This window comes from Pongo abelii, chromosome 1 (assembly GCF_028885655.2).
Source record: "Pongo abelii isolate AG06213 chromosome 1, NHGRI_mPonAbe1-v2.0_pri, whole genome shotgun sequence".
Lineage (NCBI taxonomy): Eukaryota > Metazoa > Chordata > Mammalia > Primates > Hominidae > Pongo > Pongo abelii.
Window position 1 is genome coordinate 119125763 of NC_071985.2, and position 24682 is coordinate 119150444.

Below are 24682 nucleotides of genomic sequence, written 5' to 3' on the forward strand. Positions count from 1 at the left end.
TTTTCAATTTCTCTTAAGAGTGCTTCTGCTCTGCTGAAAGACACACACACAAAAAGTACACTGGACAGCAAACAGGTTTAGAAAGCATCACAAGACTTATTAGTTTTATATCATTTAGCCTCAGTTATAACATACCAACTTTGTAAGTAAAAATTCCATTATAATAAACTTGCCAAGCTATACTGTTTTACTCTAAGAAAAATTATTATTCTGCATTCAGAATATAAGAAAAGAACAGATGACTGTTCTGGTGAAAACGTCTGAATTACCCCTGCCCCATTTTCCACCATACTTTTCTACATATATATTGATTGGTGGTTTCAAAGTTTGATGAGTTTTTGTTTTTCCTTTGAAGGACCTGGTTGAAATGTCTCAGGTGGGAAAGATGAGAACAAATGAAATATTAAAATAGTTGAAAATGTGAGAAGAGAACAAAACATTAAAAAGAACTGAGATGTACTTAGTTCACTTTAATCCTCCTTAGCTATGAAGCAAATCTATGAAATAGATATAATATTTTATCACCAAAAAACTGTTACATGGATAAGAGTATTTTTTTTGGAATATATCTGTAAAACTGCACTGTAACAGTTATGGATCTTCCATGAAAAATATTTTTTTCTTTAATAGAAATTTTCTTAAAATAGCATGGGAACTGAATAGAGCTGAGTAAGGAGGAATTCTACAAATGTACCACAATTAGATTTATGTTTTGTCTTTAGAGAAGTTTGGAGAAATTAAAGACTATAGAAATAGCTGAAATAGTCCATTTGATATCTGAAGAATTCACTAAAAGGGATGTACTAATAGTAAGGATAAAAGATCAACATAAATATATTTTAATGTTAACTTGAAAGTTGACTTAGCATTTTAGTTAGCACTCAAGGTAATTAGCAACTAAGAGGTTAACAGTTCTTTCTTTAGGAGGGCAAACAAATGCAGCCATTTATCTTCTGGGTTACTTTATTAATTTTACACCTTTACCACTGATACCATTAGCAAGTTTTTTTTGTTTTGTTTTGTTTTGTTTTCATGTAGGGCAAATTAATACAGATAAAGAAGTGGTTATTATTTGCTCATTTAAAATGAAGGTAATAAAAATCAAGACTAAACTACCTAGCAATTTTATACACTGTTTAGTGGATCAATTCATTTATTCATTTTATTTCTTTTTTCCTTCCTCCCTTCTCATCCTCCTCTCCCCATCATCCTTATGCAGAAATAAAAATTAGAAATATAACCCAGTTCTTGACTTCAAGGAGTTTATAGTCGAGACAGGAAGACAGAAGAGATAAATGATAAGATAAAGATAAACATAATCTTTTTTGGAGAGTGCAGAGGAATACCAATTGCCTGGTAAGATTGCTATCAGGAAAGCCTTCTAAAAGGTGATGTTTAAGCAGTCTTTAAAGATAAGTTGGCTCATGCCTGTAATTCCAGCATTTTGGAAGGCCGAGGCAGGAGGATCATGAGGTCAAGAGATTGAGACCATCCTGGCCAACATTGTGAAACCCCGTCTCTACTAAAAATACAAAAATTAGCTGGGTGTGGTGGTGCACACCTGTAGTCCCAGCTACTCAGGAGGCTGAGGCAAGAGAATCGCTTGAACCCAGGAGGCGGAGGTTGCAGTGAGCTGAGATCATGCCATTGCATTCCAGCCTGGTGATAGACCGAGTCAAAAAAATTAATAAATTAATTAAAAAGTTGGGATTAGGGAGAGGGAGATGATTCCAGATAGATTAAAGGGCACTGAGGTATTAAGAATGCTTGGTATTTTCCATAATTACAAATAATTTGGTAAACTAGAATGAAAGTTGTATGCAAAGGGAAATGAATTTTATGAACAAGCACAAAATTACAACATTCTTAGAGTGCTGTGTTGAGAAGTCTGATCTTTATTTTGACGATGATAGAGAATTGATTAAGGTGAACTGTGACATGATTTAATTTATATTTGAAAAAGATTATGGGCAGCAGTAATAAAGGACAAAATAGATGGTGTGCAATGAGAATAAAGGCAGACAAATATGATAAACACTAATAGACTGCATAAGAACTTGTGAAGACTGGAACTAAGGCAGGGGTAGTAGAATGGATAATAAAACAAAGAAGGTAAAGTAACAGAACTTTATGACTACCATGAGGATTGAGGAAGAGCAGGGAGGAAAGAGGCAAAGATGATTCCCAGGTTTCTGGCTCTTGAGGCACAAAAGTGATACATTATCAAGTATTTATTGAATAATTATGAAAATGGGCCGGCACGGTGACTCACGCCTGTAATCCCAGCACTTTGAGAGGCCAACGTGGGCAGATCATTTGAGGTCAGGAGTTCGAAACCAGCCTGAGCAACATGGTGAAACCCCCATCTCTACTAAAAATACAAAAATTAGCCGGGCATGGTGGTGGGTTCCTGTAATCTCAGCTACTCAGGAGGCTGAGGCAGGAGAATTGCTCGAACCTAGGAAGTGGAGGTTGCAGTGAGCTGAGATCTCATCACTGCACTCCAGCCTGGGCAACAGAGTGAGAGTCTGTCTCAAAAAAAAAAAAAAATAATAATAATAATAATAATTATGAAAATGGCTGTGGGAATAGAAATTAGAAATTAATGTGGATTTAGAGGAATTTAGGAGACAGATGATATATTAAAAGTGCCTAGTAATGTGCCTACCACCAATGGACACTCAAGAAATGGCGGGTTTTTATTTTTTATTTTTTTTGGATGGAGTCTTCCTCTGTCGCCAGGCTAGAGTGCAATGGCATGATCTCGGCTCACTGCAACCTCCGCCTCCCCAGTTCAAGTGATTCCCCTGCCTCAGTATCCCGGGTAGCTAGGACTAAAGGCACGTGCCACCATGCCCAGCCAATTTTTTGTGTTTTAGTAGAGACAGGGTTTTACCACGTTGGCCAGGATGGTCTTGGTCTCCTGACCTCGTGATCCACCCGAATGGCAAGTTGTTAAAAGTTAGAATTGATAGAACTTGGTAGTTAACTGCAACAGAGAGGAGAGAGTGGGGAAAAGGCGAGGATGACCACCAGTTTTGGGCTCAGGCAGCTGCAGGGATGTCATATCTGTTGAAGGCAGGAAGGGAAGGTGTTACATTTGAGTGATCTGTAGAACATCCTGGTACAGATAAACAAGCTCTTGGCCGTATGAACCCGGTACTCCAAAGAGAAATATAAGAAGATAAAGATTTGAGAGACATTGTAGTTAAAGCTATGACAGCAGACATGATTACCTAGATAAACTGAGCAGAGAAAGGTGAAGAACAGAACCTTAGGAGCACTAACATTTTAAGCGGCAGATGGAGAAAGTAAGAATCATCGGGGGAATGGTGTAAAAGAAGACAGAAGAGGAAGGGCATGGTCAGCATTAAAAAACGCTTTGTTCAATTTACAAGAAAAAAACAAACAACCCCATCAAAAAGTGGGCGAAGGACATGAACAGACACTTCTCAAAAGAAGACATTTATGCAGCCAAAAAACACATGAAAGAATGCTCACCATCACTGGCCATCAGAGAAATGCAAATCAAAACCACAATGAGATACCATCTCACACCAGTTAGAACGGCAATCATTAAAAAGTCAGGAAACAACAGGTGCTGGAGAAGATGTGGAGAAATAGGAACACTTTTACACTGTTGGTGGGACTGTAAACTAGTTCAACCATTGTGGAAGTCAGTGTGGTGATTCCTCAGGGATCTAGAACTAGAAATTGCATTTGACCCAGCCATCCCATTACTGGGTATATACCCAAAGGACTATAAATCATGCTGCTATAAAGACACATGCACACGTATGTTTATTGTGGCATTATTCACAATAGCAAAGACTTGGAACCAACCCAAATGTCCAACAATGATAGACTGGATTAAGAAAATGTGGCACATATACACCATGGAATACTACGCAGCCATAAAAAATGATGAGTTCATGTCCTTTGTAGGGACATGGATGAAATTGGAAATCATCATTCTCAGTAAACTATCGCAAGGACAAAAAACCAAACACCGCATATTCTCACTCATAGGTGGGAATTGAACAATGAGAACACACGGACACAGGAAGGGGATCATCACACTCTGGGGACTGTTGTGGGGTGGGGGGAGGGGGGAGGGATAGCATTGGGAGATATACCTAATGCTAGAAGATGAGTTAGTGGGTACAGCACACCAGCATGGCTCATGTATACATATGTAACTAACCTGCACATTGCGCACATGTACCCTAAAACCTAAAGTATAATAATAAATAAATAAATAAATAAATAAATAAATAAATAAAACGCTTTGTTCGGGAGGCTGAGGCAGGAGAATGGCGTGAACCCAGGAGGCGGAGCTTGCAGTGAGCCGAGATCACGCCACTGCACTCTAGCCTGGGCAACAGTGCAAGACTCCGTCTCAAAACAAACAAACAAACAAACAAACAAAAAAATGCTTTGTAAAGCTGTTAGGCATAAAGATAAGGGCTAAAAAGAGTCTATAAGATCAGGAGGTTACTGGTAACCCTGAAAAGGTAGGAGGCAAAAGTCAGAATATTGTAGTAACTGAAGAGAAAAATACAAGGTAGAGTCCTTAAGAATAGATGACTTAAAACAAAAATTTGCTTGTGAAAAAGATAGTATAAAAACTATGGGGAGGGTTAGGGCCAAGAGAAAATGTGTTTGTTTATTTTTGATACAGGAAAGACCTAACCTAACTGTCTTTTCCTGTGTATGAAGCCAAAGTATTCCCCTAAAAAGCTATTTCAAAAGACAAAACTATTTTGGGCATATCAAGCAGCTGGTTGGTTCTAAATCCCATGAATTTATCTTTCTTTCCTCTTCTCAAAATAGGATTTTTCTTGTTTAAATGTAAGAATTACAATTATTTTCTCATGGTGGAGCTCTATTCAGTTGATAATTTTTTTAATCATTCTCTAAGCTCTGAAATATCAACATTCAATATATTTGTAAGCTGCTTTTAGCAAAAATTTAATCTTTCTTTCATCATAAGAGAAATGAGATGGGTTGAGGGTAAAATGAATTCCTAATGTTGTATTTTCAAGACAACTACCTAACCAAAACACTATTTTATTTGAATAGAAGATAAAATGTACATCAATTAAACCAAGCTGTTCAAGCTGTGTCCTTACACTGTATTTGAATACACAGCTGGGTTCAGAATATCAGAAGATTGGGAAGAAAAGGGCATGTTTTGGAAACTCTAAGTCTTTCTAGAAGATCTTAAATGTTCAGCAGAATGTAAACAATATCTTAAACTATAAAACCTACATTTAAAATATTATTCTTCTCTTTTCAGCATCTACTCTGTGCAAAGCACTGCAGAGAATACTAATGTGAATCACATATAGTTCATCCTGAAAATAGTCTTCCGTGGGGCTATTACATGGGGAGACAAAGTGTAGAGAGGAAAGTGGTAAAGGCTGGCTGAGCATAAAACAAATAGACTCAATGTTCTAAATTGTAGGCTCCCCCCAAGATAAGCATAGGCAATGTTAAAAAGGTGTACGCAGTTTTGTAAATGGGAGAGTAGCCCATATTAAAGAGTTTCAAACATTCCCAGAATACTGAATGCAATTTTGATCATTCTATTTTAAGAAAAATATACTTAGGATGATCATAAAATGTACTGTCCACTTTTGAGAATAAAAGGGGATACTATTAATAATTATGTTGGGGCAACAGGAATAAGCTGGATCAGTCCTGGGCCAACCAAGACGTATGTTCAGCCTTAGTGTAAAAAGCATTAGGGGGAAATGTTCATCCAATTCTTCAAATTCCTTAGAGAATAAAGAATGGGAGGAACGTTTCCAGTTTCTCGGAGCCCCTTCACTTTCTTCCCCAAGGAAGAAAGAATGTCTTATCTGACTGGGGAGTTTTACACAATGAACTTAATATGCTTGGCTCAGGGACTCTTGAGTTCTCTCACTGTTTTGGTTAACAGCCTGCCTGCAGAGGCGTATTCTGGTCTGTTCTCTGCCATGTCTGCCCGTTGGGAGGAGGCTTGCAGTTGAACACAGAGGCCAAAGACTAAGTACCTATGTCTCCCTCCTGCAGGGGTAAAATAATAGCAAGGCCATGTACATGCAGGGCTAACATTCATTTGCTGACATTCTGACTTCATCTGTCTGTCTCTGGTGTCTTATTTCTCTATTGACTACAAACTGGTGAATGAAGACGGGCTTATTACTTATTGGCCCCTCAGAGCCTTTCAGAGATTGAAAAGTATTTCCAAAAGGCCGACCAAAATAATCTGGAGGATAAAGTAGCTTCTTTCTTTTTTTTCCCCTTCTTTCTCTTCCTTTTCCCTTCTTCCCTCCCTCCCTCTCTTCCCTCTTTCCCTCTTTTCAAACATTGAAGTCTCTACTGAAAGGATATACAGATGAATGTGTCAAAAATCATTGCTCTGAGTGTGGAATCTAGTTACAATGCAATATAAGTGCTACAAGAGAGACATGTCATATGGTACTACTGAGCACAGAGGAGAGAACATCTACTTCTGACTTGCAAGAAAATGACAGAAGGGGCTACAAAGAAATTATACGTTAGATTGGAGCTTAGAAGGATAATAGGTATGAGCCAGGTAGACACAGGAAACAAGACTGGTTCCTGGCAGAAGAAATGGGTATATGGCAAAGACGAAAAATATGTCAGATTTATGACATGAGAATACTTTGAAAAATAAATATAGAATATGATTCAATTATAAAAAATCTTTAATACTTAACCAAGGAGTCTGGACTTTATTCTGCTGACAACGGACAGCAAGGGAGAGATAGATAGAAAATTAGTTTTAGAAAGATTAATTTGGTCTTACATAATATCTCCAAGGTTTTTTGATCATGTAGCCTTTTTAGTAAAAAATCTGACATCTGCCCCTCTTCTAATATGTATATAATAAAACATATACAAAAATAGATGTTTTTAAAGGAGGTGATTAAACAAGCAATTATCATGATTTTACCTTGATGAAGTTGAAAAAAGCTTATATATGATCATATATGATACACAAACAGTATCAGCTCTTCCATTTTCTTGCTATTAGTCTGGGTTTGCATATTTGTATTATCTTCAATCAGTAGTGTTTTTGTAGAAATCTTTTAAAGTGACATTTCCATTTTATGTGAGGTTAGTTTAAAAACTATATAACTAGTCTATAAATACACTTAACTGGGCACAAATCAACTGTAAAATTTCACAGTGTCCTTGAAAAAAGAGCAAAGGTGTCTCACCCATTCCTCCCTCAAGGCACTCTGGTTAGAGTATGTGATAATCCGACATACGGAATCAGTAAGAATGCCATTACCAATCTGTATGTAAAATAGTAGTGAAGCCTAGTTTGTTTCTTTTTCTTTCAGTAAAAACATTATGAAAAATTAGTTCTAATATTTTCTACTGGGTACCAGTAGATAGTTTGAATATGATCATTTTGGAAACCACTGGCATAAAAGATATATTAAAGAGAGAGAAATAACTGGAGGAAGAAAGACCAAGAATAATCCAAGTGTGTAGTGATTAGGAGAATGGAAAGGAATATATAATATAAAAGAAAAATCACAGATAGAGAAAGAATAAATGAATAATCATGTGAAGAAGCAAATGTAGCAAAATGTTAATTGTAATATCCTAGTGGTGGGCATATGTATGTTCACTGTATGATTCTTTTCATTTTCCTATATGTTGAAACTTTTGCATAATAATATATTGGCAAAAAGAGAAAAAAGAAAAAGCACAGGACGTGAAAACTAAATCAGGAAGTAGAGCAAGAAGAGAGGAACAGGCAAACATAATTGCAAGGATTTGGGCATAGATGATTATGAGAATGGTATGTATATGACAGAAAGAGGGACGGGGTTGTATTAGGAGAAAGATGTCAATTTAGTTTTAAATAAGCTTATTTGAAGTATTAGTAGGGAAATCAAAACAAAGACTCAAAAGCAAGAGGAAACAGAAATATAATTCAGAACAAAGGACGATACTAGAGATTTTGATAATAGGGCAGGCTATAGTAAACTGATAAAGCTGTGAGAATAAATACTTTCTACAAAAGAAAACACGAAAAGGCAGAAAACTGAACTGAAACAATTAGGGACCAGGAAAAAGAATGGAAGCCAGTAAAAGGGACATGCTCTAGAAGACAAATACCATGTTCACAATAAAAAAAGTCAAATTCTATAGTATTATATATTCTAGTTTGCCTTTAGAATGGCTGATTTCACCATAAGAAGGAACTTACTATGGAAAGCTTTATAAACAACTATGGTATCAAAATTATTTTAAAAATTATTTCTTGGGCTGGGCATGGTGGCTCATGCTTGTAATCCCAGCACTTTGGGAGCCCAAGGTGGGTGGATCACTCGAGGTCAGGAGTTCGAGACCAGCCTGGCCAACATGATGAAACCCCATCTCTACCAAAAAATACAAAAATTAGCCAGCCATGGTGGCATGAGCCTGTAGTCCCAGCTACTGGGGAGGCTGAGGCACGAGAATCACTTGGACCCAGGAGGAGGAGGCTGCAGTGAGCGGAGATTGCGCCACTGCACTCCAACCTGGGTGACAGAGCGAGACTCTGTCTCAAAAAAAGAATAATAATTGAGGTATAATTTACACACAATAAAATGCACAACTCCTAAGTGCCCTTTTAATGGTAAAAAAAAAAAAATCTGGCTGGGTGCAGTGGCTCACGCCTGTAATCTTAGCACTTTGGGAGGCCGAGGCAGGCGGATCACGAGGTCAGGAGATCGAGACCAGCCTCGCCAATATGGTGAAACCCCGTCTCTACTAGAAATACAAAAATTAGCTGGGCGTGGTGGCATGTGCCAGTAGTCCCAGCTACTTGGGAGGTTGAGGCAGAAGAATCGCTTGAACCCAGGAGGCAGAGGTTGCAGTGATCCAAGACTGTGCCACTGCACTCCAGCCTGTGCGACAGAGCATGACTCCGTCTCGGGGAAAATAAAAAATCGAGTGCTTGTTCAATTATAAAAAGTGGGTTTTGGCAACTGGATATGCCTGTGTAACTGTCACCTCAATTGAGATGAAGAATATAGCATTCCAGGGAATTATCTCACTTTACCCCACTTCTACTCTCCCCAGTCATTTTCTGATTTCTATTACCACACATGAGTTTTGCCTGTTCTCAAGCTTTAAATAATGAGTAATTGAGAACCTACTCTTTGGTGTCTGGCTTCTTTTACAACATGTTTCTGAGACTCATCCATGTTGTTGAGTGTTATCAACACTTTTTTCTTTTTACTCATGAGTAGTATTTTATTGCATGAATATACCACAAATGGTTTATCCATTCTCTTCTTGATAGATATTTGGGATGTTTCCAGGTTTGAGCTATTAAGAGAAAGGCTGTCATTATCATTCTAGTTAAGTCTTTTGGGGAACATATGTTTTCATTTCTCTTTAGATATTACCTCATAGGAAACTGTCAAAAGTTCTAAAAAATGTTCAGGTAATTTTGTGTCCCCACTCACAATAAATGAAAATGCTAGTTGCTCTAAAATCTCATTAATCTTTGGTATTGTCAGTATATTTTATTTTATTATATATAAAAATAATATTACACATATTATATAATATATATTATATATGTATATTTATATTGGGATATAAGTGGTTTTTGGTTACATGGATGAACTGTATAGTGGTGAAGTCTGAGATTTTAGTGCACCCATCACCCAAGTAGTGTACATTATACCCAATATGTAGTTTTTATCCCTTCCCCCATCCGACCCTCCTCCCTTCTGAATCTTCAATGTCTATTATACCACTTTGTTTGTCTTTGTGTACCCACAGCTTAGCTCCCACTTAGAAGTGAGAACATAGAGTATTTGGTTTTCCATTCCTGAGTCACTTAGAATAATGGCCTCTAGCTCCATCCAAGTTGCTGCAAAAGACATTATTTCATTCTTTTTCATGGCTGAGTAGTATTCCATGGTATATATATACTACATTTTCTTTCTTTTCTTTTTTTTTTTTTTTTGAGATGGAGTCTCGGTCGCCAGGCTGGAGTGCAGTGGCATGATCTCAGCTCACCACAACCTCCGCCTCCTGGGTTCAAGCGATTCTCCTGCCTCAGCCTCCCGAGTAGCTGGGATTACAGGTGCATGCCACCATGCCCGGCTAATTTTTGTATTTTTAGTAGAGATGGGGTTTCACCATATTGGCCAGGATGGTCTTGATCTCTTGACCTTGTGATCTGCCCGCCTCAGCCTCCCAAAGTGTTGGGATTACAGGCATAAGCCAATGCACCTGGCAATACCACATTTTATTTATCCACTCATCATTTGATGGGTACTTAGGTTGGTTCCTAAGTTGGTTCCATATGTTTACAATTATGAATTATGATATGATAGAATACATAAGCAGGTGTCTTTTTGATATAATGACTTCTTTTTCTTTGGATAGGTGGTGCCCAGGAGTGGGATTCCTCGATCAAATGGTAGATCTAATTTTAGTTCTTTAAGAATGCTCCATACTGTTTTCCATAGAGGCTGTACTAATTTACATTCCAACCAGCAGTGTGTAAGTGTTCTCTTTTCACCGCACCCATGCCAACATCTATTGCTTTTTGACTTATTACTCTGGCTGGAATAAGGTGGTATCTCATTGTGGTTTTAATTTACACATCTCTGATGATGAGCATTTTTTTCATATGTTTGTTGGCCATTTGTGTATCTTCTTTTGAGATATGCCAATTCATGTAATTTGTCCACTTTTTACTTTTTGGTGGCATTATTTGGTGGGTTTTATTTATTTATTTTTCTGATTTGTTTGAGTTCCTTTTAGATTCTGGATATTGGTCCTTTGTCGGATGCATAATTTGCAAATATTTTCTCCCATTCTGAAGGTTGTCAGTTTACTCTTATGATTATTTCTTTTCCTGTGTAGAAGCTTTTTTGTTTAATTAGGTCGCATTTATTTTTGTTTTTGTTGCATTTGCTTTTGGGGTCTATTTTCATCAGGGATACTGGTCTGTAGTTTTATTTTTTTGTTATGTCCTTTCCCAGTTTTGGTATCAGGGTGATACTGGCTTCATAGGAAGAGTTAGAGAAGATTCCCTCTTTCTCAATCTTTTGGAATAGTTTCAGTAGGATTGATACCAATTATTCTTTGAATGTCTGGTAGAATTTGGCTGTAAATCCATTTGGCCTCAGGCTTTTTGTTGTTGTTGTTGTTGGCAATTTTTAAATTACTGATTCAATCTCACTGCTAGTTATTGGTTCAGGATTTCTATTTATTCCTGATTTAAGCTGGGAGGGTTGTATGTTTCCATGAATTTATCCAGTCCTCTAGATTTTCTACTCTGTGTGCACAGTTTCAATTTCACTTATTCATAGTAGCCTCAAATTATCTTTTGTATTTCTGTGGTGTTTGTTGTAATGTCTCCATTTTCATTTTCATTTTCATTTCTAATTGGGCTTATTTGAATTTTTTCTCTTCTTGGTTAATCTAGCTAATGGTCTATAAATTTTGTATATCTTTTTCAAATAACCAGCTTTTTGTCTCTTTGATCTTCTGTGTATGTGTACACGTATATATATGTGTATACACACACATACACACACTTTGACTTTTTTTATTTTTTGAGACAATCTCGTTCTGTTTCGCAGACTGGAGTGCAGTGGGACAGTCTCATCTAACTGCAACCTCTGCCTCCTGGGCTCAAGTAATCCTCCCATCTCAGCCTGTGGAGCAGCTGGGACCACAGGTCGGCACCACCATACCTGGTTAATTTGTGTATTTTTTGTAGAAATAGGGTTTCACCATGTTGCTTAGGCTGGTCTCAAATTCCCAAGCAATCTGCCTGCCTTGGCCTCCTAAAGTGCTGGGATTATAGGCATGGGCCACTGTATCTGGCCTACTGTTTTTGTTTGTTTCAATTTCATTTAATTCTGCTCTGATCTTCTGTTATTTCTTTTATTCCACTAACTTTGGGTTTGTTCTTGTTTCTCTAGTTCCTTGAGGTGTGACATTACGTTGTCAATTTGTGATCTTTCAGACTTTTTGATGTAGCAATTTAGTGCTATAAACTTTCCTCTCAGCACTGCTTTGCTGTATCTCAGAGGTTTTGATAACTTATGTCACTACTATCATTCATTTCAAATAATTTTAACACTTCCATCTTGATTTTGTTCTTAACCCAAAAATCACTTAGGAGCAGACTGTTTAATTTCCATGCATTTGTATAGTTTTTAGGGTTCCTTTAGGAGTTGATTTCTAGTTTTATTCTACTGTAGTCTGAGAAGATACCTGATATGATTTTGAGTTTTAAAAATTTATTGAGACTTGTTTTGTGGCCTATCATATGGTCTACTTTGCAGAATGTTCCATGTACTGATGAGAAGAATGTATATTCTGCAGTTCTTGGGTAGAATTGTTCTGTAAATATCTGTCAGGTTTATTTGTTCTAGAGTGTAGTTTAAGTCCAGTGTTTGCTGATTTTCTGCTCCAATGATCTATCTAGTGCTGTCAGTGGAGTGTTGAAGTCCCCTACTATTATTGTGTTGATATCTCCTTTCTTAGGTCTAACAGTAATTGTTTCATGAATCTGGGGGCTCTAGAGTTAGGTGTATATATATTTAGTATTGCAATATCTTCTTGTTGAATTGATCATTTTATCATTGTATAATGACCTTCTTTGTCTTTTTTTAACTGTTGTTGCTTTAAAATCTGTTTTCTCTGACATAACAATAGCTACTCCTGCTCACTTTGAGTTTCCATTTGTGTGAAATATCTTTTTCCACTCTTTCACCTTGAGTCTATAGGAATCCTTATGTGTTAGATGAATCTCTTGAAGACAGCAGACATTTGGTTTGTGAATTTTTATCCATTCTGCCAATCCTTTTCTTTCAAGTGAGCATTTAGACCATTTACATTCAACATTAATATTGAGATATAAGGTACTATTCCAGTCATCATGTTGATTGTTACCTAGTACTTTGTTTTCTTCACTGTGCTGTTGCTTTATAGGTCCTGTGAGTTTTTTTTTTGGAGGGGGGTGGTGGTGGGCGGATGGCAGGCAGTCTCACTCTGTTGCCCAGGCTGGAGTACAGTGGTGCAATCTCAGCTAACTGCAACCTCCACCTCCTGGGTTTAAGCAATTCTCCTGCCTCAGCCTCCTGAGTAGCTGGGATTACAGGCACCCACCACCATGTCTGGCTAATTTTTGTATTTTTAGTAGAGATGGGGTTTCACCATGTTGGTCAGACTGGTCTTGAACTCCTGACCTCATTATCCGCCCACCACAGCCTCCCAAAGTGCTGGGATTACAGGTGTGAGCCACTGTGCCTGGCAGTCCTGTAAGTTTCATGCTTTCAAGAGGTTCTATTCTGGTGCATATCAACTTTTTGTTTGAAGATTTAGAACTCCTTTTACCATATCTTGTAGGGCTGATCTGGTAATGTCAAATTCCCTCAACATTTACTTGTCTGAAAAATACTTTATTTCTTCTTCATTTATGAAACTTAGCATTGCTGGATACAAAATTCTTGGCTGACACTTATTCTGTTTAAGGTGGTTAAAGATAGAACTCCAATCCCTTCTGGCATGTAAGGTTTCTGCTGACCGTCAGTGTACTTTAGTCCTTCTAAAGGATGTAGATGGTATCTCTAGCCCTTGTAGTGGGTGTTGATGGTATCTCATTGTAGTGATAACTAATGATAAGCACCTCTTCATGTTCTTCTTGACTCTTCTTTTATCTTCTTTTGTGAAGTGCATAAGTCCTTTGGCCATTTTAAAAACAACTTTATTGAGGTATAATTTACATATACAATTAATCTGTTTTAAGTATACAGTTCAATAATTTTTAATAATTTACTGAATTGTACAACCATCACCACAATCCAGTTTTAAAACGTCTTCATAACTCCAATAAGATTCCTCATGCTGTTAACAGTTAATCTCTATTCTTATCCTTAGCCCAAGGCAACCAGTAACCTATTTTCTGTTTCCACAGATTTGCCTATTCTGGAAATTTCATACAAAGAGAACCATACAATATCTGGCCTATTATGTCTAATTTCTTTCACTTAGCATGTTTTTGAGGTTCATACATATAGCATGTATAGTATTTTGTTCCTTTTTATTGCTCAATAGTATTCCATCGTAGGTTATAGCACATTTGATTTATCTACTCATTGGTTAATGGACAGTTGGGTTGTTTCCACTTTTTGGCTATTATGAATAGTGCTGCTATGAATATTTGCATGCAAGTCTTTATGAGGACTTTTATTTTCATTCCTCTTGGGTAGATACCTAGGAGAAAATTTACTAGGTCATATGGTAAATTCATATTTAACCTTTTAAGAAACTGCCAAACTGTTCTCCAAAGTGGCTATACCATTTTCCAATGGCACAGCAATGTACAAGGGTTACTGTTTCTCCCTATCCTCCCCAAGATTACTTACCATCTGTTTTTTTTTGTTATACTCATTCTAGTGGGTGTAAAGTAGTAGATCAGAGTGGTTTTAATTTGCAAAACACCTAATGATTAATAATTTTAAATATCTTTTCATGTTTTTATGAGCTGTTTGTATATTTTCTTTGGTGAAATGTTTATTAAAATATTTTGCCCATTTTAAAATTTGGCAATATTATTGAGTTGTAAACAGTTCTTATAGATTCTGAAATTAATTCCTTCAGCAAATATATATTGCAAAGTCTGTGACTTTGTCTATTCATTTTTCAACGGTGTTTTCTGATGAAGAGAATTTTAAAATTTCTGTTACATGCAAAATATTAACTTTTTCTCCTATGGTTCATATTTTTTGTGGCCTGTTAAGAAATCTTTGCCAATTCTGACATCATGAAGACACTCTCCTATATTTTCTTCCAAAAGCTTTGTGGTTCTAGCTTTTATGCTGAGGTCTTTGATTCATCTGAAATGAACTGTTTGTATGAAGTGAGGTATAACTGAGGTTCATTTTTCCATATCAGTTGGCACTTTGGTTGAAAATAAAGTGACTACATACATGTGTATTGATTTCTAGACTCTCTATTTTGTTCCACTGATCTATTTATCTATCCTTATGCCAATACCAAACTGTCTTTATCACTGTAGCTCTAAAATAAGTCTTCAGTCTGGTACCCTATGTCTTCCAACTTTGTCTTTTTCTTTTTAAGGTTCTTTGGCTAATGAACATAATACATCTTGTCAATTATTATTATTAGTAGTATTAGTATTTTGAGACAGGGTCTCATTCTGTCACCCAGGCTGGAGTGCAGTGGCGTGATCATGGTTCACCGCGGCCTCAACCTCCTGGGCCCAAGCGATCTTCTCACCTCAGCCTCCTGAGTAGCTGGGATTACAGGCGCATGCTACCACACCCAGTGAGTTTTTGTACTTTTAGTAGAGACAGGGTTTCACCCTGTTGCCCAGGCTGTTCTTGAACTCCTGGGCTCAAGTGATCCATCCATCTTGGCTGTGATTACAGGCATGAGCACGATGCCCAGCCTCTTGTCAATTATTTTAAGTCTTCCTTAATGTCTTTCAATTATGTTTTGTAGTTTTTAGTGTTGAGAACTTGCACATTGTTCAGAAGATTTGTTCCAAGCTATCTAACTTTTCTGATGCCATTGTAGAAAGAATTTTAAACAATTCCATTTTCCGATTGCTTCTTCCTAGAAAAGTCTTAATATTATATTATAATCATGCTGAACAATATATGTGTAAATTCTGTTTCTTTTTATAGATTGGACTTCAATACAAGGAGGACTACTGTGAACCTCATTTTATGCCACTTATTTTTTAAAACCAATTAATACATAGTTTCTGATTAGTAATACAAAAATGCAAATTTTATTCATCTGCAAAGGTAAAGACATAGCAAACAATTTTGGATGGAATAAATTCTATACTTATTTACAAAACTCTACTCTTTTTAACAATTCATTTGTTTATTAGTTTTTAGAGACAGGGTCTCTCTCTGTTGCCCAGGCTGGAGTGCAGTAGCATGACCATAGCTCACTGTGATCTCAAACTCTTGAGCTCAAGCAATCCTCCCATTTCAGCTCCCCATATAGCTTTAGGACTACAGGTTTGTGCCACCACACTCAGCTCAAAACTATACTGTTAAATATAACCTATAATATATAAGACAGATAAGTGCTATTATCTGATGATTCTTAGAGAAATAATTTTTCCTTTAAGCAGTAAAAAGTAAGTGTGTATATGTGTGGGGGCCTATATTAAAGACTTTCATTGAATTTCTACTGCTGCTGTAAATGGCTAAGGAATAGCTATAGATACTTGCATATCTACTGTAATGTATACTAAATTAAATATACTTTAAAAACTTCATAAGACATGATAAACCTAGCTTATGGTTGAGGATGTGCCTAATTTTTAAATATTTATATAGAATTTTAAAAGTCTGTCTTCAGGACAGATGTCAACAAAAGGGCAAATGTATTTTAGTGTTGCTGTTGTTTTTAATAGAGAGTTATGTAATCCTGAAAAAGAAATGAAATCTCTCAAAAAGTTAGATGTAATGACATAATTACCACAGTCAGTTGATTATGATATCCACCCACTGCTTTTTTGCTTGTGTACATTATGGTTTGTTTAGGGTTTTGGAAAACCCATTATCTGAGCAAGAAGAGCAAGAAAGGATGAAGAGAATAAGTATGATAGAATAAGTTTCTGAATCTCTACCTCCATCTTCACAGTCTTCAGGGGCTTTGGCTTTCTTACAAAGACGAGGATCCAACCAGGTGGTTGTCTTGGTATTGTGGCTGTAGAATAAAGATTTTAATTAGAAACAGTAAAATAAAGGAGGAGAAAATTATTTCAAAAGTAAAGATTAAAAGTGACTAAAAGACATATGATGTTTGAACATTAATCTCCGACAGGCTCCATTTGTATTCCTCAGATTCATTCATTAACCCTATTGTTCTCAGTCTACTTCAAAATTTCCATAAAGGAATGGTAATGCTAGAGGCACTAACTTGAGAATCAAGAGACTGTAAAGAAGGCCTAAAATGCCAAGTATGGAATAACAGACACTATTTAAGCAGTTAAAAATGTTTCAAAAGGTGGGTGCATAGCCACATACTGTGCATTATCTAGCCAACAATACCGCACTGAAAACCTTGTTTGCTCACTGGCTGAACTCCTTCCTTCTTCCCTTCAAAAAGTACTATATTTCTTGTGTGCCTGTGATACGTAGGTACTGTGCGGGGAGCTGGAATATAAAGATAAATAAACATCAGATAGAGCTCCTGCCCTCAGGGACTCTTTAAAATAAAATAGAATAAAATAAAACAAAGAGTTTTAAAGTGGCTGTTTCTGCCACATGCAAGTAAAAGCAACAGGTATAGTTAAACTCCGCTCTACAAAACTAAGCTTTCATCAGCATGATCCACACAGGAAAAAAGGGAGGAATAAAAATATCCTGCCCCTGCTTCATTTTATGATAGGCCAAAGATGACTTTAGAGAGCAGTATCTGTTTAATTTCATTATATGTCATAGTCAGTTAGTTTCAGACCAGGTCACCATGCAGCAGATACTAATGCTGAAATGAAACTATCTCATTACTTAGTGGACAAACAGTGTTAGTTTAAATATCTGACATACAAAGATATTAAAGAAAGAAAAAGTCATGGAAGAAAATACATAGGAAAGGAATAAAATGTAAATTAAAGTTATTGTTATTATTATTATTATTATTCTGAGACAGAGTCTTGCTCTGTTGCACAGGTTGGAGTGCAGCGGCATGATCACAGCTCACTGCAGCCTTGACTTCCTAGGCTCAAGTGATCCTCCTGCTTCAGGCTCCCAAGTAGCTGTGACTACAGGTGTGTGCCACCATGCCTAACAACTGAAAAAAATTTTTTTGTAGAGAGAGGCCTGGCTATGTTGTCTAGACTGGTCTTGAACTCCTGGGCTCAAGTGATTCTCTTGCCTAAAGTTATTATTGGAATACCATGTCATACTTAACTGAAGTAATTAACTGTTATTAATTAGTAACAATGAATGTAAACAAGTTATATTTCATGAGTGTGTTTAACATGAAATAAACTCACTAATCTGTACCTTGACCACTCTTAGAAAATGAAGCCAATAAGGTTTCAGGGAATTACTCACATCTTCTATACCTTTTGTAACCGCTGAGCTACTTGTAGAGCTATGCAGCCATTGCCAGGTATAATACTAGCTGGTAGAATGAGATAGAAACACTTTTTTTTTTTTTTTTTGAGACGGAGTCTCGCTCTGTCACAGAGGCTGGAGTGCAGTGGCCCGATCTCGGCTCACTGCAAGCTCCGCCTCTCAGGTTCACGCCATTCTCCTGCCTCAGCCTCCCGAGTACCTGGGACTACAGACACCCGCCACCGTGCCCGGCTAATTTTTTGCATTTTTAGTAGAGACGGAGTTTCACCATGCTAGCCAGGATGGTCTCGATCTCCTGACCTCATGATCCGCCTGCCTCGGCCTCCCAAAGTGCTGGGATTACAGGCGTGAGCCACCGTGCCTGGCCAAAACACTTTTTAATATGCTGAATAATAGCTAATTTCTGTAGAAAAAAGTGAGATTATCTCTAGAAAGTCTCTATTACTCATGCTATTAGAGAAATAATCTCCCCAAACTTAAAAGTTTTTTGCTTAAAAAAAAAATTTTAGAAAATGAAAAGGATGAGAACTCAGGGGCCTAGGAGCCACATAGATTGTTAGGAAACAACAATAAGAACAACAATAAGAACATCAACAACACGAAAATACCTTGCTAAACCCAACTAAAAACTGCCACTTGAGAAAAGCTTAACTTAGGTTCCCATGATCCAAAATTTTATTGCTAAATCAGCAGATGTAGGCAATTTGCTAAAATTTTACCCAACATTTTCCAATGAAAAGAAATATCCATAGGGGCTATTCCCAAAACATAAGAACTAAAGTCTATAAACCTATATGAACATTATTTTCTTACAGTTGCATTTTTCAACAGCAGCAGTAATACAGATCAACCATATTGGCTATACCAAACGAAACAGCTTTATCTAGCAGCAAATATTTAACTATATTCTACATATTAACCCTTTATAATATATATGGTTTATAAATATTTTCTCCCATTCTATATACTGCTTTTTCACTCTGTTGTTTGCTTTGCTATGCAGAAATTTTAAAGTTTGATGTAGTCCATTTTTGTCTACTTTGGCTTTTGTTGCCTGTGCTTTTGGTGTTATATCTAAAAAGTCCTTGGCAAATCCAATGTTGTACAGCTTTTTCCCTATGTTTTCTTCCTTTTTATAGTTTCAGGTCTTACATTTAGATCTTTAATCCATTTACATATATTAAACTATAAAAAGATTTTTTATAAATTCTTCTCCCCCTTTAATTTACTAACTTAGCCCTGTTTGCAGGGTGAAGTACTGTCAGATTAAATGTCTCATAATCTGTTTTTAAAGATACTTTGGCTACTTCTAATGACTCTACACCTTATTTTGGGGCTTAGTTCTAAAGTCAGCATGAAAGTCAAAAGTCTAAATTTCCCTTAACAAATCCCTTAAAGTTGTCTATAAAGAAGAATATACCACCTGGCTGTACCTGTTTTGTATAATTGTGGTCATGAATGTTTATATAAATGTATAACCTCATCAATAACGTGCAATCTATAGTAAAAAGAACGCTACACATCCAAAGATCCATGTATTTTAAAAACTAGAATCCTATTTAGTATAGCAAGACACTCACTCTTTTGGAAGGGAATGGAATTGGGACCATCTGAGGAAACAGATTCAAGACCCCCACTCCAAATTCATTTCTGAGTATATGTTCTTTGAGTGTAGTGCCTAGACCCAAATATTTTAACCGTTATTTAATTGTTATATTCTGTAGCTTTACTACATTAATATTCTACCTTTGGGCAAATTACTTTACGATGAGAATTACAGCTACATGAGAATATAAAAATTCTTCATGATAAAACTTCCAATAATTATTTGCATATTATTCTCTAGTACAAACAACATACAATTTTAGGTTGATCTAATACATATGGTAATCAGTACCTCTATAAATATTACATTAATAGTGCTTTTCCATAAAAATAGTGTTTTTTGTGAACTTAAATTTGTACCAATTACTCTGATGATCAGTGATATTTTCTTCTACATCATTCAACTATATTGCCCGAACACATCAAACTCAAACTCTAGGACTGAAAATATTTAATTCGGATAATAATATGCTCCTACTCATGATGACAATTCTTGAAATCTCATTAAGCTGGACAATCTACCTAAAAGCTTTTTAAAAAGCAAAGCAAAATACCCTTTATTCTTTACATTTTTCACCATTCATGAACTGTTTTTAATCCTCTTGCTCTTATAAAACCAGAAGTCAAATACAGTATTCCTTTATCCAAGTCAAATAAAAATAAAGTGTCAGATTAAATCTGATTAAAAATCAACTGTCAGTTTTATGAAAAATATTTTTAAAGAAAGAAAAAAAATGAGTCTTCTGAAAAAGGTATGTGTCTAAAATGAGGTTTAAAAAAATCTTAGACAATCCTCAACATGTTAGGGCACGTTAGAAGGATAGAGACATTTGCTTACTCAATGAAGTAGATCATCCCTGTGTCAGTGTAGGCCATTTCCCAGTTTTGGGGCAGTGGTTCCAGAGTCTCATCTCTCATCATATAATTTCTAAAGTCCATGGAGCTATTTGTTTGGTTGTAACTTGGAACAGTCTTCACCCAGTCAGATGACTCAGAATGCCTCTCTCTGTTTTCTGCCATTGTTCAAAACAGAAGAGTGTGAAAAGTAGGTAAAGTTATATTCTTCTTCAAACAGCACCTTTCATTTCTAAAAAAATTCCAAATACATAAATATTGCAAATTTCTTGTCTATTATGTCCACATTCTGCTATAAATTTTAAAATAACCAACATATTCAACTCTTTTCCCCTAGTAATTGACAATTAACTCTGTATAGCACCTCTGATGCTAGTCTGGGAAAGAAGCAAAAAACAACACTAGAATTAATTCAGTATAAATCCTAATAAGCCACAGCAGCTACAGCAGCACTAATGTGGTCCTTTTATGTGTCAGGCTCTATTTTAAGTGCTTTCTATATGTTAACTCATAATCATCACAGCAACCCTGTGAGTATCTATTATTAATCTCCTTGTTTTATAGACTGAGAAAACTAAGGCACAGAGAGGTTAAGTTAACTTAGTCAAAATTACACTGCCAATAAACAGCAAAGCCATGAATTGAATCTAAGTGGTCCATGCTCTTACCTGCTATCCTAAGCTGCCTTGTACACATTTAACACTGGCCTTTAAATAACAGTAATTTTTAAAAATTACACTCAATACAGTTCATGTTGTTAAATATAATTCTGTTTAGTAATATTAAAATCCTTTTAGAGTCCCAAAGCCCATAATGTAGGTAAGAATACTAAAATTTGGGTACTGTCTAGGGAGTTCACAATTCGTGTACTTAAAACTTGTTTCTAAAACTTAAACGATGCTATGTAATATCACTATAACAACTTCAAATTGCAGGCAATGGCTCAGATTCAGAGAATCTGAGAGAGATCTTATATATCCTTAGATATCCTTGTCTATAGTATTTCAACTCCAACCATTCTTTATGTAACCATGCCCTACTATTTACTACCTTTCACTATTCTTTATCCTCTACCCATTTCCCCATTGCCCTGCTAACCCAACTTAAATTCCATGATGAACCACTATAATTATTCCCTTGTAAATATTCCTGATTCCTTTGCCCTAACCTTACTTCATAATACTGCCTGGTTAAATCAGAACTCTGCTTAAATCCTACTCTCCACCTACTCCATGTCAGCATATGCAGCTGAATACAGGCAATATTGACAAGTTTACTTTAAATTCATGATCATTAACCTTAAGTGGGCATTTAATTATGCATGATGATCATAGCACATTTCTTTAGTTGATTCACTCTGACATTCTCCAAGATAATTATTTCATACCTTCTTTCTCGTTAAACCATCCACTACTTTTCCCTTATCCCTCATCTCATTTGATGACCTTGTGTCTTATTTCACTAACAAAATAGAAGCAAGCAGAAGAAAACTTCCACAAACTCCCACTATCACATCTACACAGCAACTGTGCCCATTGACTCCACCATCTGTTACTGTGGAAGAACTGTACTCCTAGCTAGGGCTAACCCTCCAATTATAAATTATATCCCATCTTCTCTTGCCTACAGCAATTCTTTCACTCTCCTTCCTGCATCACCAGTCTTCTCTATCTATTAGATCATATCCAACCACATAAAAACATGTTCCCAGTTCAGTAAAAAGAAAATAATTCTCTTTATCCCTTGGCAGCCAACCTATTTCTCTCCTCTTTATACCAAACCACCTTGAAATAGTTTATATTTGCTACCTCCACTTCCACTCTTCCACTTCTCTCTGGACCTCACTCCAACAAGGCTTTTGAATTCCTATCATTAAACTATTCTTATCGAGGTCATCAATAACCTCTACATTGCTAAATCCAATGATCATTTCTCAGTTCCATCCTACTTGAGTTATCAGCAGCATCTGATCACTTTCTTCCTTGCACATTCAATAACCTCCTAACTGGTATCCCAGTTAGGGTATTTTGCCCATGTCCTCCTTTTGCCTATTCGCAATACAGTAGTCAGAGTAAGCCTGTTAAAAACTGTTGTACCATGTTACTCTTTGAATCAAAACCCCATAATCGTTTCTCATTTCAGAATAAAAACCAAAATTCTTCCAATGACCTACAAGATGCTTTATTATATGCATTCTTCCCTCCTCATACCCATCATTATCTAAATGATGTTAGGTTACTATTCTATTCTATTGCCTTCCATCACTCTGCTCCAACCACATAGAATGCATTGTCCACATTGTATCCAACCACTCTGGTTTCCTTGCTATTGCCTGAATATTCTAGGTATGTTCCCATCTCTGGGCATTTGTACCTCCAGTTCTGTCTGTCTAGAATGCTCTTCTCCCAGATATCCTGAGTTTACTCACTCGATTCTTTCAAGTCTTTTCTTCCACACTATCTAAAATTGCAAACCTTGACCACCACATCTTACCACCTCCTGCTCTGCTTCATTTTTCTCTGTAACACCATCTAACACACCATGTATGTTATTCATTTAAGTTGGCCAGTTCCGTCTCTCCCACCAGAAAGTATAGTTCATGACAGGTTTTCGTCCGTTTTGTTCACTGCTTTATTGCTAGCATTTAGCACAATGGCATTTAGTATTCTAGTAAGTGCTCACTACATATTTGTTGAATAAATAAATGAATCAAACACATGATTTATTTTGTATGCAGAAAAAATGATAGAAACTAAAAGGTGACTAATGGAAAAATCAATCTGGAAAGGAGTTACATTCTTGGGAAATAACCATGTTGGAGAAAAGTAAAAGCAAGTATATGATCTATATCAATCTGGAAAGGAGTTACATTCTTGGGAAATAACCATGTTGGAGAAAAGTAAAAGCAAGTATATGATCTATAATACTTTTCTTAATATAGTTCCAAGCAATTGAATAAAAGAGTTTGCTTAATAGCCAATGACTTGGGAAGATGTTCTTTATATAAAACCATTTCTTAGAAAAAAAATATAATTATTACATAACATATGTTATTGTACATGGCCATTTTAACATTCTTTTGGGTTATTTCTTCACAGCAAGATATAAAATAATAAACATACTGGTGTGCACAAATAAACCTCTACCTACCCTCTCCTCATTTCTACTCCTGAACAATTTTCTGATTTTTCAAGGCAGGGATTCAAAAGCGATACACAGGCCGGGCACGGTGGCTCACACCTGTAATCCCAGCACTCTGGGAGGTCAAGGCAGGCGGATCACCAGAGGCCAGGAGTTCGAGACCAGCCTGGCCAACATGGTGAAACCCTGTCTCTACTAAAAACACAAAAATTATCTGGGCAGGGTGGCACATGCCTGTAATCCCAGCTACTTAGGAGGCCGAGACATGAGAATTGTGTGAGCCTAGGAGACAGAGATTGCAGTGAGCCAAGATTGCACCACTGCACTCCTGCTTGAGCAACAGAGGGAGACTCTGTCTCAAAACAAACAAACAAACAAACAAAAAACAACAAAAGCAACACACAAAGTATATTTCCCTAACTTTGATTAGTTAACTAACAACTACAGTTCATACTTATTCAGAAGGTGAATTCTGTTTGTAGGCAGGTGCTTTTTATTTTTTCACTTAAATGTCCTGTATATTTTCTATTACAAAGAAATATGTAATTCTATGTAAGTGTCCTATGGTATCTATACATAAGAGGTAGTATACGAACCGCCTCCCACACACCCTTGGATATATTCCCTTTAAATATTAACATCAAAGAGTATATAACATCAGTTTAACAAGTGACTTACATGAAGCATAAACTATAGAGATTACAAACAAGTTTACCACTAAAAGAACTGCAGTGATCAATTAACGGCTCTGTATTAGGAAGTAAAAAAAGAATATTTTCTTTTCCCTTAAATCAAGAACATATAAATTCCCATATTGGGAAAGATTCATGGTCTCCAATCCTACTGTTTAGCATTTTTAAATGTTAACAGACTTAATTTTGTGGGATAGCAAAGCTGATATCAACATTAAAAGGCTCAATGGTATGATGATTTCCCTTAGGAACTCCTAAAAACTAGATGTG

At 36.4% G+C, this 24682-nt stretch overlaps 1 protein-coding gene across 4 annotated transcripts in view; it reads right to left on the reverse strand.

Moving 5' to 3' along the window:
* MAGI3 (membrane associated guanylate kinase, WW and PDZ domain containing 3) overlaps positions 1-24682 on the reverse strand; it is a 286949-nt gene that overhangs the window by 65786 nt on the left and 196481 nt on the right. For all 4 annotated transcript variants that reach the window (XM_054554014.2, XM_024231941.3, XM_024231944.3 and 1 more), the window contains exons 5-6: positions 20563-20737; positions 16664-16743 (exon numbers count right to left, since the gene is read on the reverse strand). In XM_054554014.2, the coding sequence (XP_054409989.1) occupies positions 16664-16743; positions 20563-20737 (255 nt within the window). The remainder of the gene's footprint in view (positions 1-16663; positions 16744-20562; positions 20738-24682) is intronic.